Here is a 17684-nt window from a genome sequence, read left to right on the forward strand (position 1 = left end):
TTTTAATCTACCACATGTGAGTGGCCCTTTGTCTTTTATTTATGATTCAAATTTTATGTTGTCTGCAGTTAAAGGCTCTTTTCCTTTTTCTCTTTTACCCCCTTCATAACCAGGGCATTTCTTGCTATTCAGCATTGTGCTACTTTAACTGGCGATTGCGCGGTCATGCAACGCTGTACCCAAATTAAATTCATATCATTTTTTCACACAAATGAAGCTTTTCTTTTTTCTTTCTTTTCTTATTTCTTTTCACCACCTGGGTTTTTTATTTTTGATTACATAACTGAAAAAATACCAAACTTTTTTAACCGCTTCCGGTCCAGCCGCTGCAGTTTTAATGTGGTAGGTTGGCTCCCCTGCACGAAACCACGTAACTGTATGTTGGCTCGCGGGGTCCAGATAGCAGGCGCGCATGCACCCGCTGCACAGGGGGGTGCCGAGGCTCATGGCCAACGGTCGCGTTGATCGCCGGCCACAAGCGATCGTGACCAGGAGACACAGTTTACATGTGTGTAAACACACACTTCCCTGTTCTGTTTTGACAGGAGTGACAGATCGTGTGTTCCTATTAGCTAGGAACCACGATCCATCACTTCCTCTAGTTAGTCCCCTCCCCCTTCAGTTAGAATCACCTCAGAAGGAACACAGTTAACCCCTTCACCGCCCCCTAGTGTTAACCCGTTCACTGCCTGTGACATTTTTACAGTAATCAATGCATTTTTAATCGCACTGATCACTGTATTAATGCCAGTGGTTCCAAAAATGTGTCAAAATTGTCCGAGGTGTCCGCCATAATGTCGCAGTCATGATAAAAATCGCAGGTCACCGCCATTACTAGTAAAAAAAAAAAAAATTCAAAAATTAAAATGCTGTAAATCTATCCCCTATTTTGTAGACACTAGAACTTTTGCGCAAACCGATCAATATACCCTTATTGCTATTTTTTTTTTTTTTTTTTTTTTTTTTACCAAAAATAGGTAGAAGATTACAAATCTGCCTAAACTATGGAATCATTTTTTTTTTTTTTTTTTATATATATATTTTTGGGGGACATTTATTATAGCAAAAATGTAAAAAAAATTGCTTTTTTTTTCAAAATTGTCGCTTTTTTTTTTGTTTGTTTATAGCGCAAAAAATAAAAACCGCAGAGGCGATCAAATACCACCAAAAGAAAGCTCTATTTGTGGAAAAAAAAGGACGTAAATTTTGTTTAGGTATAACATCGCACGACCGCGCAATTGTCAGTTAAAGCGACGCAGTGCCGAATCGCAAAAAGTGCTCTGGTCAGGAAGGGGTTAAATTCTTCCGGGGCTGAAGTGGTTAATCAACCAAATATTTTCTAAATTCTGTTATAAAACACATTCAATAAATCAAATTTCATAATTTTAGGCCAAAATGTATTCTGCTACATAGCTTCGGTAAAGGAAAAAAAATCACAATAAATGTATATTAATTTTCTACAGTAAAGCCGCGTACACATGAGCGGAATGTCCGACAGAAAAAGTCCGACGGAAGCTTTTCATCATATATTTCGATCGTGTGTGTGCCTCATCGGACTTTTTAGAAAATTCTGATGGACCTAGAAATAGAACATGTTCTAAATATTTCCGACTAAACCAATTCCTATCAGGAAAACCGCTCGTCTGTATGCGGTTCCGACGGACCAAAAACGACGCATTCTCTGAAGCAAGTATGAGACGGAAGTTATTGGCTACTGGCTATTGAACTTCCTTTTTCTACTCCCGTCGTACGTGTTGTACGTCGCCGCGTTCTGGATGGTCGGACTTTGGTTTGACCGTGTGTGGGCAAGACCGCTTGAATGGAATTCCGTCGGAGTTCCGTCGGAGAACCCTTCGGAGTTTATCCTGACGGCAAAACCGGTCGTGTGTACGCGGCATAAGTCTACAAACTACGGTGTATATATACTGGAATTTACGCAGCTATAGACGCTATACTGGTAATGACAGCGATCAGTGACTTGTAGTGTGACTGTGATAGTGTGGCGGGCAATCTGGTGGTAACCGACACTGGCTGGGAGTGTCACTAACTTACACTGATAATACAGTGATTAGTGATAATACTGTACACTGGCTGGAAAGGGGTTAAAGAGGTAGTAAACTGCACCAATTTTTATTTTTTTAAACCCTGCAAGGTAAAGGCATAATGTGCTAGTATGCATCTCATACTAGCACATGAAATACCCTAGAATAAAGCCCTCCAGCGCTGCGCTGTCACAGCTGGCAGGCGCTTCCATTGTCACCCGGTCTTCCTTCCCGGTTCGCGTCTTCCGGCCATCTAATTGGCCACGCTGTGTTGATGTCATGGACCGCAGCACCGAGCTCTAAAGGGACAGCACGGGCAATACCGTCCCTTCAGAGCGCATGCGCCAGTGACAACCATGCAGGTTTAGGAGATATTCACTGTACCTACAGTTAAGCCTTATTATAGGCTTACCTGTAGGTACAAGTGCCAAAAAAAAAAGGTTTTACTTCCACTTTAACATCTAGGGGCAATCAAGAGGTTAACTGTGTGACTAACAAGCTATAGTGCAGGGATATGCAATTAGTGGACCTCCAGCTGTTGCAGAACTACAATTCCCATGAGGCATAGCAAGAGTCTGACAGCCACAAGCATGAAAGCCAGAGGCAGAGGCATGATGGGACTTGTATTTTTGCAACAGCTGGAGGTCCGCTAATTGCATATCCCTGCTATAGTGTGTGTAATATGCGCTGCTTTTACTTTTTGATCTGACTGTTTTTTTTTTCTCTGCTTTTCAGGGAGAAGAAACAGCCAGATTTCTGTTCACTATACACAGACTTCTGTGTGTTTTGTAAACATAGGACTCTGTGTGTGTTTGGACACAACCGATCAGCAGGTTTCAGCCAACATTATTGGCTGAAATCTGCCAATCTTGTGCTGTGTCCAATCACGGCGCACTTGGCTGTAGGTTGTTGTTGCCTGCACATGCCGCCCACTCACAGTATATTTACCGTGAGCAGTCGGTAGGAGGTTAAAAAGAATATTTCTGTATATTTTACATGTCGGGGGGGATTGTTCGTGCAGACTTGTAAAATTGAGGTCCACATGAAATATGAATTACGTATGTCCCCTTTCTTGCAATAGTAAAAGTAAGGATCTATAACCAACTAATGAAATGATTGGCCCTCCACTCCTGATATTGTGACATCACACATTTTGGGGTCAGATGCCGACCTCTTCATCAGGATTTTGTAAAGATGTAGAGTCAGAATGCGAGAACTTGGCGAGCGGAGTTTCTGTGCTGTAACTGATAAGTCCACGCACATACCCTGTTTCCCCGAAAATAAGACCTAGCGTGATTGTCAATGATGGCTGCAATATAAGTCCTACCCCCCAAATAAGCCCTACCCTGTTTCCCCCGAAACTAAGCTCTACCCTGAAAAGAAGACCTACAAGGACTTTAACTAGGGCTTATTTGGGGGGTAGGGCTTATATTGCAGCCATCACCGACAATCACGCTAGGTCTTATTTTCGGGGAAACAGGGTATTTACGGTTTTTATATATCGCTGCCTCAGTCCTCAGGTTCTGGCTTCTTCTGATGAAGGAGGCGATCTCTTGCCCCCAAAACGCATTGGCTCTTGTATTTAACCTATGTTTGGGGGGAGAAAAAATGTAATTTTGGACTTGTATATTTTGGTATGCCGCTTTAATACCTTGATTCAAATGTAGCCTTCGCTACCGAGGACATTGCGTTAATTTCTGGGTACCAGGAAGCTGCCTACCAACCATCCAGATGTCTCAGAGGGACACCATACACTTCATATGTACAAAAGAATTTAAACCTTAACTGCAGATCATTACCTCAAAGTTTAGTTGTCCTCAATTGAATAGTTTAAACATTGTGGCTTCCTGGGATAGGGACCATGTGGACTTTCCAAAAATCAGGACTGGTCATCCCAGTTGGGTATAGCCCGGATATTGGTGGTCATCGATGTCTCCATATGATACTTATTCCTAAATGTACAGAATATCCATTGTGCAGTTGTTTTATATATGAATAACCTTGGCTTTGTGTTGAGTAGTACTTGGTCTCGCTGGTTTCTTTGGCCTTCCTAGCTACCCTCAGATATGAAATATTAAGATTCTGATGTAAGGGGATTCGATTGATGTTACAAATAACTTCTAGTACAAAGAATTCAGAATAATTATGAAATGGGAAGGATTTCTAAGGAAATATGATTTTTAACACATGTTGGTAATACTGAGCTGTGTAGCAGGGAATGTGCCAAACATGAAAAGTCCTGCACAAAATCCTCTCTATATTCAACCCTGACTAGTACTATATGGAATCAGCAGAACCTTGAAATGGTTTTGAGAAATGAGGGGGAAAAAAAAGTTATCAGTAAGGTTATAAGGTCCAAGATGATACTGTATACAAGCAAGTTAATAGAGGACAACAGACCACACCACAACACTTGTGATCATAGAAAGCTACATCTTCCTGATAGCCTTGCAAATTCCTTACGCTAAGATATTGTGCACTGTATATCCAAATGTATATGGACACCTGACCATCATACTTGCCTATATGGCCAAAAGCATGTGGACACCTGATCATCACAGCTAGGTATATGGCCAAATACACGTGGATCTCTGAACATTACAACTACCTATATGGCTAAATGCACGAGAGAACGCCTGATCACCACCTACCAATGTGGCCAAAAGCACATGGACACCTGATCTGAGCGTGTAGATGACCCCAGATCTCTCCATAAAAAGGACCTGTCATGACACATGCTATCACAAAGAATTCTGTTCATTCCTTCTGATAGTAATAAAGTTGAGTAAAGAAAAAATATGAAGGTACAGCTTTAATAAAATACATTTAAATATTAAAAAAAAAAAAATTAAAGAGCGCCCCTGCCTATTGTGTTTTTTTTTTTAGGTACAGTATTTTGGCGTTGCTCCACATTCATGCAATTTTAAAGCATAAAATGTTAGGTATCTATTTACTTGCCGTAACCTCGCCTTTTATATTTTACGCAGAAATTGGGTATTATATTGGGTTTCTAGGCACTAAGATTCATTAACCACTTCAATACCGGCACTTTCACCCCCTTCCTGCCCAGGTCAATTTTCAGCTTTGAGTGCTCTCACATTTTGAATGACGATTACTCCGTCATGCAACACTGTACCATATGAAATTTTTATCATTTTTTGAGACAGAGCTTCCTTTTGGTGGTATTCAATCACCATTGACTTTATTTTTTGCTAAATAAATGGAAAAAGACAGGACATATAAAAAAAAAAAAAATCCTTTCTCTTGGTTTCTGCTATAAGATTTTGCAAATAAGGCTGCTCTGATGGGCACTGATGAGGCTGCACTGATGAGGCTGCACTGATGAGGCGGCACTGATGAGGCGGCACTGATGGGCACCAATGAGTCAGCACTGGTAAGTCGGCACTGATGGGCTGCATTGATTTAGAGCACGGATTATCAGTATAAATGTTGTACTCATTGTGCCCCCACAGACCAGCTCTTCTTTTCTCGCACACTGTGTGAGGAAAGAAAAGCCGATAACCAGCAAACCGCTGTTTACATTGTGACAGCTGTGATTGGACGCAATTGATCACATGGTAAAGGGCTGCTGTGATTGGCCCTTTACCCCGATCTGTGATCAGCTGCGTCCTCCGTGCACTTCTGGGTACGTCCTCCCAGAACTGTAGAGCCGGGCTATTGTGGGAAGCGACTAAAGTGTATTTTTTTTTTTTAAATTGCATTCGAAAAATCGCTTGTGCAAATCCCGTGTGATATAAAAAATTGCAACACCCACCATTTTATTCTCTAGGGCCTCTGCTAAAAATATATACAGTATCTCACAAAAGTGAGTACACCCCTCACATTTTTGTAAATATTTTAATGTGACAACACTGAAGAAATGACACTTTGCTACAATGTAAAGTAGTGAGTGTACAGCTTGTATAACAGTGTAAATTTGCTGTCCCCTCAAAATAACTCAGCACACAGCCATTAATGTTTAAACTGCTGGCAACAGAGGCCCTAGAGAATACACCCCTAAGTGAAAATGTCCAAATTGGGCCCAAAGTGTCAATATTTTGTGCGGCCACCATTATTTTCCAGCACTGCCTTAACCCTCTTGGGCATGGAGTTCACCAGAGCTTCACAGGTTGCCACTGGAGTCCTCTTCCACTCCTCCATGACGACATTACGGAGCTGGCGGATGTTAGAGACCTTGCGCTTCTCCAGCTTCCATTTGAGGATGCCCCATAGGGATGAGCTTTATGTTCGAGTCGAGCATGAGTTCAACTCGAACATTGGCTGTTCGATCGTTCGTCGAAATACAAACATTATGGGGCGTTCGCGCCACGCCCCTCACGCCCCATAATGCACTGCGACATCGCAGTGCATTGCTGTCTGATGATTAGCCAAGCATGCACTATGACCCGCATGCTTTGGCCAATAACAGCACCGTCAGCAAAGAGAGCCAAAATTGGCCAAAGGCACGGTGCCTTTGGCCAATTATGGCTCAGGGGGTTAAGTCCACGCCCCACACTATAGAAGGCTGCCTGCACGTCGGCCCTGTGTAGTGTGTTGCTGGCGTTGACTGAGAGAGAGTGTCATTTAATTTAGATTGAGCAGGCAGGCGATTCAGTTAGCTGCAGTGTATTATTTATATATATATATTCACTGTATCCAGTTTAGCTAGATCTGACTGCAGTCCGTTCCTGGTGTACTAATTCCAATATACTGCAGGTAGGCGATTCAGCTAGCTGCAGTGCATTTAATATATATATATATATATATATATATATATATATATATATATATATATATATATATATATATATATATATATATATATATATATATACAGTCCCATATGTGTTATATATAATATATAAATATATATATATATATACACACACACAAATCCACTGTAGCTAGATCTGACTGCAGGCTGTCCCTGGTGTACTTTTTGTAAGTCAGGGAGGCAGGTGATTCAGTGAGCTGCAGTGCATAATATATATATATATATATATATATATATCTATCTATATCTCCACTGCATGCTAGTCTAGCCAAGCCTATATCTGACTGCAGGCCATTCCTGGTGTACGTTTTCAAATATACTTTCAGGCAGGCAGGTGATCCAGTGATATAAGAAAAAAGATTTTGGTGTGGACAAGAGTCCCCAGAAAGCAAAAAGGGAAGGATCAACCACGGCTTATGGTACAAAAATATATAATAGGCTTTATTGAAAATTAAGGAGGGGGGGGGGGTGTATTTTATACAAGTACAAGAATATAAAGTATATGCAAGGAAAACAATGTGTCCTAATTAAACTGTACATCTCACTATACCTAACCAAAAATTGTTGAAAACATGCTGCAGCAATAAATAAAATTGCAGAGCGCTTCTGCAGGCAAAAAAAAGTCCTCGTTTATCCAGGGGGCGGAGAGGGGTAGCACTATAATATAGCCTATGATTTACTGGCTGAATGATGAAAAATCAAATATTGGCATGTATTAAAGAGTATCAGCGGTAATAATATACGCAAAATATATCCACAGCAAGAAGACACTTCATGCAGCTCAATCAGTCCACATTGCAAGGTTTACATGCTTCACAGGAAAATCTCAGCAGGCCATTAAAAACCTCAAAGTACTAGGCTTATTTGTCATTCAACAGTCCCAGATAGAAAAACAGCGTACCAAATGGTTAATGCATCCAGCTCATGAGTAAATGCCACATTATCCAACACATTCACTGTCTCAGAGTATAGAGTGGAAGGTATCTAAATGACATAAATTTAGCCTATTAGCTGACTGGTACAAAGGTAATACTTCCCACAGTTCACCATAATCTCCTATATTAATCAGCCTTCCATGAATGGAGAAAAGAGGGGTAGATAATTGAGAGGCTTGAAATAAACAACAATAAAAGTGCCCATCTGAGCTCTCACCACTTCCGGCGTCAGTCTCTGCAGTCTGTCTACTAGGCATACGTTGGCACTGAGGCCGGTCACAATGTCGCTCATTGTATAGCTGTACCGCTCTATCATGAACGCTCCAGGAGATAATTCCTCATGGTGTGTGGTCACATGATCAGTCAGCTGTTCAGGTGGAGAGCCAGTACGCTGTATTCAATTGGTCAGGCATGGAACAGGCTGTAAAGTGCAATACCAGAAGTATAGAGATCTCAACAGAAGCCCCCTACGTTGCTGGATTAGAGGGTATGCTTAAAGCCTGCTGTCTGGCCCTGCAAGGGCTATGCTGACATTTTGTGCACCTCCGTGCACTTCTTCAGAACAAGAAGTGCACTTCTTCTGTGATCTGCAGTGCATTAAACATATATACAGTCTCCTACATGTATATATCCACTGTATTCCAGTCTAGCCAAGCCTATATCTGACTGCAGGTCATTCTTGGTGTACGTTTTCAAATATACTTTCAGGCAGGCAGGTGATTCAGTGATCTGCAGTGCATTAAATATATATACAGTCTCCTACATATATATCCACTGCATTCTAGTCTAGCCAAGCCTATATCTGACTGCAGGCCATTCCTGTTGTACTATTTCTAGTAAACTTCAGGCGGTGTTTTGTTAATAAAATTTTACAGCATGTCTGAAAGGCCACCAAGAAGAGGCAGACGCTCACATGCCACTAAAAGTGGGCAAGCAGGCTCCGTGTCTACAGCCAACAGTGCTGGTTGTGGACATGGTGCATCCTCAGCACGTGGCCGTGGGGCACGCTTGTCCTTATTTTTGGCAGCTGGCCGCGTTGCTCCACAACATGCAGAAGAGTTGGTAGAGTGGATACCTAAGCCATCCTCATCCTCTGTCACCCAGGCTCAGGGTAGTTTGCCTGCCAATGCAGCTGCCAAAGCGGCCTATTCCATTGGCTCAATGTCATCAGTCACTCCTTCCCTAGCCCCACCATCATGCACAGAGGAGTCCCCCGAACTGTTTGATCACAGTGTCGGGTACATGCTGCAGGAGGATGCTCAGCGATTTGAAGGCTCCGATGATGGTACCCAGGTTGAGGAAGGCAGTAACATGAGCCCAGAGAGAGGGGGTGCCCAAGAAGGACAAGAAACTGGCAGTCATGTTCCCCCAGCTGCAGCATACTGCCAGGTTTGCTCCAGTAATGAGGAGGGAGGGGATGATGAGGTCACTGACTCTATGTGGGTGCCTGATAGAAGAGAGGAGGAGGCGGCACATCTCCAACAAGGCAGGATGCCCTCCAGGGGCCAGCTTAAGGGCAGCCACCCGACTGCATCACACCGCAGAGCTCTGCATGTGCAGGGCGCTGCTGACTCCCCGCGTATTTTGAGAAGTTCTTTGGTGTGGGCCTTTCTTGATACATGTGCAGCAGAGTGCACCATTGCTGTTTGCAACATATGTCAGAAGCGTATAAAGCGCGGCCAAAACAGCAGCCGCTTGGGCACCACATGCTTAAACAGGCATATGTCGACCTCCCATGCAGTCCGTTGGCAACAGTACTTAAACACCCACACCAAAGTACAAGGCGGACCTCTCCTTGCTCCTCATCAGCTGGGATCTCCAACCCCTCTATACCTTCAGTCCTCTCAGAAACCTGCACCGAGAGGAATGAAGGTGTAGAATTAGGTTTGCCAAGTACTTGCGGGCAATCTGCTATCGCTACACCAACATCCGATTGTAGCAGGCAAATTTCCCAACCTCAGTTACTAGGCCGTCGAAAGAAATTTGGTCCCAGCAATCCACATGCTCAGCGGCTGAATGCTAGCTTGGCTAAATTGCTAGCACTCCAACTGCTGCCTTTTCATCTGGTAGCTTCTGCCCCCTTTTTTGAATTTGTGGAATGTGTGGTACCTCAATGGCAGGTTCCCAAATGCCATTTCTTTTCACGGAAGGCCATTCCGGCTCTCTACCGGCATGGCAACGTCTTGGCCTCACTGGACAGGGCGGTCAGCGGTAAGGTGCATATTACCATTGACTCATGGTCCAGCAAGCATGGACCGGGACGTTACCTTTCTTTCACGGCACACTGAGTAACTCTGCTGGCAGCTGGGAAGGATGTAGGACAGGGTGCAGTAATGTTGGTGCTTGTTCTGTCCTCCTGGTCAATCTGTTGCTGAGGCTTCGGCCAGTCACGGAAGGAGCGGTGGAGAAGGTGGCCGTCTGACCGATGCATTCAGACAATTCTTTAGTCCGCAGCCCCAAGGTCTGATCGGTTCCAGCAACCATCGCCAGCGTCTGATTTACATGGAGCAGGAATACCTAGGGGCAAGATCAGACTTGGAGACCTTTCCAACCGAAAATCCACTGAGTTGCTGGGTCTTGAGGATGAATCACTGGCCAGAGCTTGTACAATATGCAATTGAGCTACTGGCCTGTCCTGCATCCAGCGTTCTTTCTGAACGAACATTCAGTGCTGCTGGAGGCTTTGTAACTGATCACAGAAGTGCACCTGTCCACAGACTCAGTTGATCACCTTTATAAAAATGAATCGGTCTTGGATCACTAGCTACCAAGCAACTGATGCTGATGTAACCGATTAATTTTTCTTTGAATGTGAGATCCCTTGAAGACTGCCTATGCTGAGTGACTATCCTGTTATGCTGAGTGACAATCCTATTCCTCCTCAATGTTCATGTTGATAGCTTCTAAGAACATTTTTGTTTCAGGGCACCACCACCACACCACCAAAGGCCCAATTTTTCTGCCCCTGTTCAACAGGGGCATGTAATTACAATTCTTGATATAATATTTCACAGCAGGGCCCGTTCCAGCGCACACCAAGAGTAACTGTAAGGGCTTACAGTGGTCTGGTACCACCAACACCTAAGGCCCAATTTTCTGCAGAGTATATAGGGTAGACCGTATAGTATATACAGGAGGTCCCCTACTTTCAAACATCCGACTTACAAACGACCCATACTTCCAAACGGAGGGAGACAACAGAAAGTGAGAGGAAATCTACCCCTAGAAAGGGAAATTCTCTCCTGTAATGCCGCACACACACGAGCGGACTTCTTGTTGGACTGAACTCCGAAGGACTTTTCAACGGAGTTCCGACAGAACGGACTTGCCTACACACGATCCCACCAAAGTCCGATCGTTTTGAACGCGATGATGTACGACTGGACTAGAAAAGGAAGTTCAATAGCTAGTAGCCAATAGCTGCCCTTGCGTCGTTTTCGGTCCGTCAAACTAGCATACAGACAAACTTTTTTTCGATAGGGATCGAGTCCGTTGGATAGATTTGAAACCTGTTCTATTTCTAAGGTCCGTCAGATTTTTTGAAAGAAAAGGTCCGATGAAGCCCACACACGATCGGAATGTCCGACGGATTTGTTCCGTCTGACCTTTTCTGCCGGAAAATCCGCTCGTGTGTACGCAGCATAATTGTTAACATGGGGAAAAAGGTGTCTCCACTGATGCTTTATCATCAATCCTTGTTTCCCTAATAACCCCAAATTTTTTAAATCCAATTGTCATTGGGACAGAAAGTGAGGTGAAATCTTCTGAACAAGGGCACAGACAGCAAAACAAATGTTACAGGGGTGATAACCCTTCCCTATGTTATCCAAAAAGCTTAAAATAGATTTTTTGGCTGGAGCTACACTTACAAAATGTACCTGTTCCAAATTACAAACAGATTCAACGTAACAAACCTACTGTACAGTCCCTGTCTTGTTTGGACCGCCTGTATACTTCTGTTCAGAGTATATACCTGGAGGGGTACCCATGCCATTCTCAATAATTTCATACATATTGCCGGGACCCGACATTACATTACAGCCGCAAGCAGTTTTAAATGACTTTTATTCCTTTAGAAATGTCATTTTGTGCAGGGACTGTTCTAAGCACGGGAAACACGCGCCACTTTGCAGGCATACTATAGACACCCCCCAGGTACGATATTTAAAGGAATATTTCACTTTTTATTTTTTCACTTTAAGCATTATTAAAATCACTGCTCCTGAAATGGCCGTTTTTTTAAAAACTTTTTTTGCATTGATACATGTTCCCTGGGGCAGGACCCGGGTCCCCAAACACTTTTTAGGACAATAACTTTCATATTGGCCTTTAAAATTCGCAATTTTGATTTTTCACATTCGGGTCCCATAGACTTTAATGGTGTTTGAATGTTCGCACAAACTTTCGGTCGGTTCGCATGTTCTGCCGCAAACCAAACTGGGGGGTGTTGGGCTCATCCCTAATGCCCCACAGATGCTCAATAGGGTTTAGGTCTGGAGACATGCTTGGAAAGTCCATCACCTTTATCCTCAGCTTCTTTAGCAAGGCAGTGGTCGTCTTGGAGATGTGTTTGGGGTTATGTTGGAATACTGCCCTGTGGCCCAGTCTCCGAAGGGAGGGGGATCATGCTCTGCTTCAGTATGTCACAGAACATGTTGGCATTCATGGTTCCCTCAATGAACTGTAGCTCCCCAATGCCGGCAGCACTCATGCAGCCCCAGACCATGACACTCCCACCACCATGCTTGACTGTAGGCAAGACAACCTTGTCTTTGTACGCCTCACCTGGTTGCCGCGACACACACTTGACACCATCTGAACCAAATAAGTTCATCTTGGTCTCATGAGACCACAGGACATGGTTCCACTAATCCATGTCCTCAGTCTGCTTGTCTTCAGCAAACTATTTGCGGGCTTTCTTGTGCATCATCTTTAGAAGGACTTCCCTTCTGGGATGACAGCCATGCAGACCAATTTGATGACCCCCCGCCACCCCTTCAAACTCTGCAGAAATGCTGGCAATGCTCATACGTCTATTTCCCAAAGACAACCTCTGGATATGACGCTGAGCATGTGCACTCAACTTCTTTGGTCGACCATGGCGAGGCCTGTTCTGAGTGGAACCTGTCCTGTTAAACAGCTGTATGGTCTTGGCCACCGTGCTGCAGCTCAGCTTTAGGGTCTTGGCAATCTTCTTACAGCCTAGGCCATCTTTATGTAGAGCAACACTTTATTATTATTTTAGATCCTCAGACAGTTCTTTGCCATGAGGTGCCATGTTGAACTTCCAGTGACCAGTATGAGAGAGCGATAACACCAAATTTAACACACCTGCTCCCCATTCACACCTGATACCTTGTAACACTAGCGAGTCGCATGACACCGGGGAGGGAAAATGGCTAATTAGGCCCAATTTGGACATTTTCACTTAGGGGTATACTCACTTTTGTTGCCAGCGGTTTAGACATTAATGGCTGTGTGTTGAGTTACTTTGAGGGGACAGCAAATTTACACTGTTATACAAGCTGTACACTCACTACTTTACATTGTAGCAAAGTGTCATTTCTTCAGTGTTGTCACATGAAAAGATATAATAAAATATTTACAAAAATGTGAGGGGTGTACTCACTTTTGTGAGATACTGTATGCTGTTTGGGGGTTCTACGTAATCTAGCCAAAAAAATTATGATTTTTTTTTTTACTTGAGAGAAGTGTCCAATCTGGCCTGGGGTTGACGTGGTTAATAACCACATGGTTTCTCTAAAATTTAAGCCTGTAAATAGTAAAAAAAAAAAAATAAAAAGACTTCTGCTCCAGGAACATTTTGATGTGTTGGCACTGCCTTAGGATGGGTGTTTGTGCCGGAGTAATTGATTAGCTTCACTTGGCACATGCATGTATATAACCTCCCTATCAGGTAAGCTGCATCCTATTTTATTTGACAATCAATCACTTTTTAAAGTCTCCACTCGGCTGCCTCCATCTTCTAACTGGTTAACTTCAAACAAACATCATCCTGCTATAAAATGAAAGGCGAAGGATAGCTGAGCCAAGAGAAGAGGTCAGGCTGACCTCAGGAACTGTGCTGTCAGGGCAATGAAATGTGGCCTGTTTGTTACTGACTCCAGTGTGTGTCCACAGAGGAGAGCGAGACAGAAAACAACAACTCTGGCTAATTCCGTACACAACTATCTTTCCCCAATTATTAAACAGAAATTAGATTTATTTTTATATTACGGAAGACTGTAGATTGCAGTTAGCCTATTTTTGTTGCAGAATCATTTTTTAAAGCTGATGTTTAACCACTTGCCTACCGGGTACTTTCACCCCCTTCCTGCCCCAGGCCAATTTTCAGCGCTGTCACACTTTGAGAATTGCGTGGTCATGCTACACTGTACACATATGACATTTTTTTAAATCATTTTTTTCCCCACAAATAGAGCTTTCTTTTGGTGGTATTTGATCACCACTGGGTTTTTTATTTTTTGCTGAACAAATGAAAAAGACCGAAAATTTTGAAAACAAAGTTTTTCTTCGTTTTGTTATAAAATTTTGTAAATACGTTTTTTCCAAAATGTCTTTCAGGACAGCACCCGAGAGATCATGGCTCTTCCTCCCACAGGAAACACCTCATCAATCGAGTCTTTAATAGGAGGCCTCCACGTTGCTTCCATCAGTTTTTTGTGTTTCCTCCAGCTGGAGTAACACCTCTGGTGGGAGCTATGATCTATCAGGGCTTTCCTGGGAGACAAGAGGTTCTCACCTATCAGTCTTTTTTTCTGGGATGGTGATCCTCCCACTTTTTTTTATTATTATTATTATTATTATTATACAGGATTTATATAGCGCCAACAGTTAACGCAGAGCTTTACAACATTAGGGAGGACAGTACAAGTACAATTCAATACAGGAGGAATCAGAAGGCCCTGCTCGTTAGAGCTTACAATCTAGGAGGGAGGGTCCAGTTATACAAAAGGGTAATAGCTGTGGGGGATGAGCTAATGGAGAAAATAGTGCAGTTGTTAGAGGCAGGATAGGCTTCTCTGAAGAGGAAAATTTTCAGGGATCGCCTAAAAGTGGATACATTTGGAGACAGTCTGACAGATTGGGGTAGGGAATTCCAGAGGATGGGCTAGGCTCGGGAGAAGTCCTGGAGGCGGATATGGGAGGAGGTGATAAGGGAACTAGAGAGCAGGAGGTCCTGGGAGGAACGGAGAGGGCGATTAGGTTGGTATTTTGAGACTAGGCTAGTGATGTAGCTGGGGGCAGAGTTGTGGATGGCTTTGTAACTTATTGTTAGTATTTTGAATTTAATTTGTTTGGCAGCCAATGGAGGGATTGGAAGAGAGGGGTAGCAGACACTGAGCGGTTTATAAGGTGGATGAGTCTGGCAGCAGCATTCATGATGGACTGAAGGGGGGACAGTCTATTTAAAGGTAAGCCAATGACGAGTGAGTTGCAGTAGTCAAGGCGAGAGATAACCATGGAGCGAATCAGGAGCTTTGTGGTTTCATTGGTTAGAAAGGGACGTAGTTTAGAGATGTTGCGGAGGTTGAGGCGGCAAGCTTTGGAAAGTGATTGGATGTGGGGCTGAAAGGAGAGTTCAGAATCCAGGATAACGCTTAGTACCCTGACATGTGGGGACGGGTGGATGGTTGTGCCATTGCTCTTGACAGACAGGGGAAGAAGCACGTGGGGGAGGAAATATTATAAGCTCGGTTTTGGACAAGTTGAGTTTGAGGAAGTGATGTGACATCCATACAGATATGTCGGTTAGTAAGTTAGTGATGCGTGAAGAGACTGATGGAGTGAGTTGAGGGGTGGAGAGAGAGAGATTTGTGTGTCATCAGCGTAGAAATGATATTGAAAGCCGTGAGAGGCTATCAGCTGACCCAGGGAAGAGATGTAGATTGAAAATAAAAGAGGTCCAAGAACAGAACCTTGGGGGACACCGACAGAGAAGGGAAGAGGAGTGCAGGAAGTAGAATTGTAAGTGACATTGAAGGTGTGTTGGATGGTAGGTAGGATGAGAGCCACTGAAGAGCACAGTCACGGAGACCGAGGGACTAACGTTTTTTGAGGAGGAGGGGGTAGTCAACCGTGTCAAAGGCAGCTGAAAGATCCAGAAGTAGGAGTACAGAATAGTGTCCGTTGGTTTTTGCAGTTAGTAGGTTCATTTGTGAGTTTTAAAAGAGCAGTTTCCGTGGAGTGTTGAGGGCGAAATCCAGATTGAAGGGGATCAAGAAGGTTGTTTTTAATGAGGTGGTCACTCAGGTGGTTGTAAACCAGGCGTTCAAGGAGTTTAGAGGAAAAGGGGAGCAAGGAGATAGGGTGTAGGTTGTTAAGATTGGTAGGGTCCAAGGACTGCTTTTTAAGTACTTGCCTCCTGTGGTCCCGTGGGCTCCCTCTCCCGTGCTCAGGGAGAGCCTGTACGCCTGGGAGTGCTGCCCCTCTTTTCACTTCAGACAGGCGGCTGCCATTGTTCTGGTGGCCGAGGAGTGCCTTGGCCACCTCCTGCATAGGAAGAGGCAGCAGTTCCGGGTTGGCGCGCAGCGTCATTTCTGGCCGCAAAACGCAGGGGGAGAGGGCAGGGTTACCTGGTGCCTTTTAAGTTCCGGATCCAGGTCAGCGCAGCTGCGTTTTTGAATCTGGAACCGGCATTTTCTTCACCAACGTCCGCAGACAGCTATGGATAGCGATGCAGCGGATAAGGGGGAAAGCCAAGGCACCAGCAAGGCTAAGGTAAAGGACTGTGTCCTATGTTACTCTGGGCCGTTTTCTCCTGTGGGGGGGTTACTCAGAAGGCCTGTTATGGTCCTTCCCAACCCAGGTTGGGGGGCTCACATGAATGGTCGGTGGGCCCAGGGCTCGTGGTCCACAAGAGAAGCACTGAGGTCCTTAAACTGGAGAAAACTAAAGGTGATAGAAATGGCCTTACTGACCTTTGCAGAAGAAGTCCAGGGACAGCATACTCAGGAATGGTGCCCTAATGGCTGGATAAAGTCAAGCAAAGGGCCACATCCGGTCCCCAGGCCACAGTTTGCAGGCCACTGCTTTAGGTGGTAGTTGACATGTTCTGCTTTTGCCCCATCCCTTCTTGCACACCCAGCAATAAAACCCAAACTAAAAAATAGAGAACACATTAATGTTCTCCCACTACACAGCACTGTGTCTGAAGACTTAATAAGGCATATTATGAAGTTGGCTAAATGTCAGAAATGTGGTACCTATAAATTCAAACAGGTAGTGCAGCATTTTATTTTAGGGCGAACGTATTTGGTACAATATATGTTTATACACTGGTCTGCGTGTTTTTTGAGAGAATCAATATATAATATATATTCGCACACCTACCTCCTAATGTCATGCCGGCCTCATAACATTTCCTCAAACGACATGACGGACAGTTTTTCCTCCGAAATTTGTCGATTGTGCAGTCATTACGGCTGGCACAAAGGTATTTCTGTTTTCCTGGAAGAGAATATGAAGACTGGTAAGAGGGGAGGACCATTAGCAACTTCTCTTAATTGGTAACTATTACAGACATATTGAATTTTGTTGTATTTAATTCATTTAAATTCATTTTCAACTTTTATTTTCACATTTTTCAAATTAAATTTAGAATTTTTCAAATTCATTTTTACATTTTTCGAACTCATTTTCAAATTTTTCTAATCCGTTTTTTTGTTTCATGTTTTTTTTTTTTTGATTCATTGAAATTCCTTGCAATTATCATTTGGAAATTTGGATATCTCTGATTCCTCGAATAACAAAAACTTTGTCTGTATTCAATCCATAACGAAACATGTCTAGTCCTGTTATTACAGCATACAAAGACATTTTAGACAATCGTGCTCTTCCAACCTTTGTGGTAACAATTTGGTGTAGGCTCTTTTCTATTCCAGCATGATTGTGTCCCGTGTACTAAGCCAG

At 43.6% G+C, this 17684-nt stretch overlaps 1 protein-coding gene across 1 annotated transcript in view; it reads right to left on the bottom strand.

The window, feature by feature from the left end:
- Positions 1-17684, bottom strand: part of AR (androgen receptor) — a 354006-nt gene that overhangs the window by 69812 nt on the left and 266510 nt on the right. Inside the window, exon 3 of the mRNA XM_073600215.1 lies at positions 17106-17222. Within this exon, the coding sequence (XP_073456316.1) occupies positions 17106-17222 (117 nt within the window). The remainder of the gene's footprint in view (positions 1-17105; positions 17223-17684) is intronic.

This window comes from Aquarana catesbeiana, linkage group LG09, assembly GCF_042186555.1.
Source record: "Aquarana catesbeiana isolate 2022-GZ linkage group LG09, ASM4218655v1, whole genome shotgun sequence".
NCBI lineage: Eukaryota > Metazoa > Chordata > Amphibia > Anura > Ranidae > Aquarana > Aquarana catesbeiana.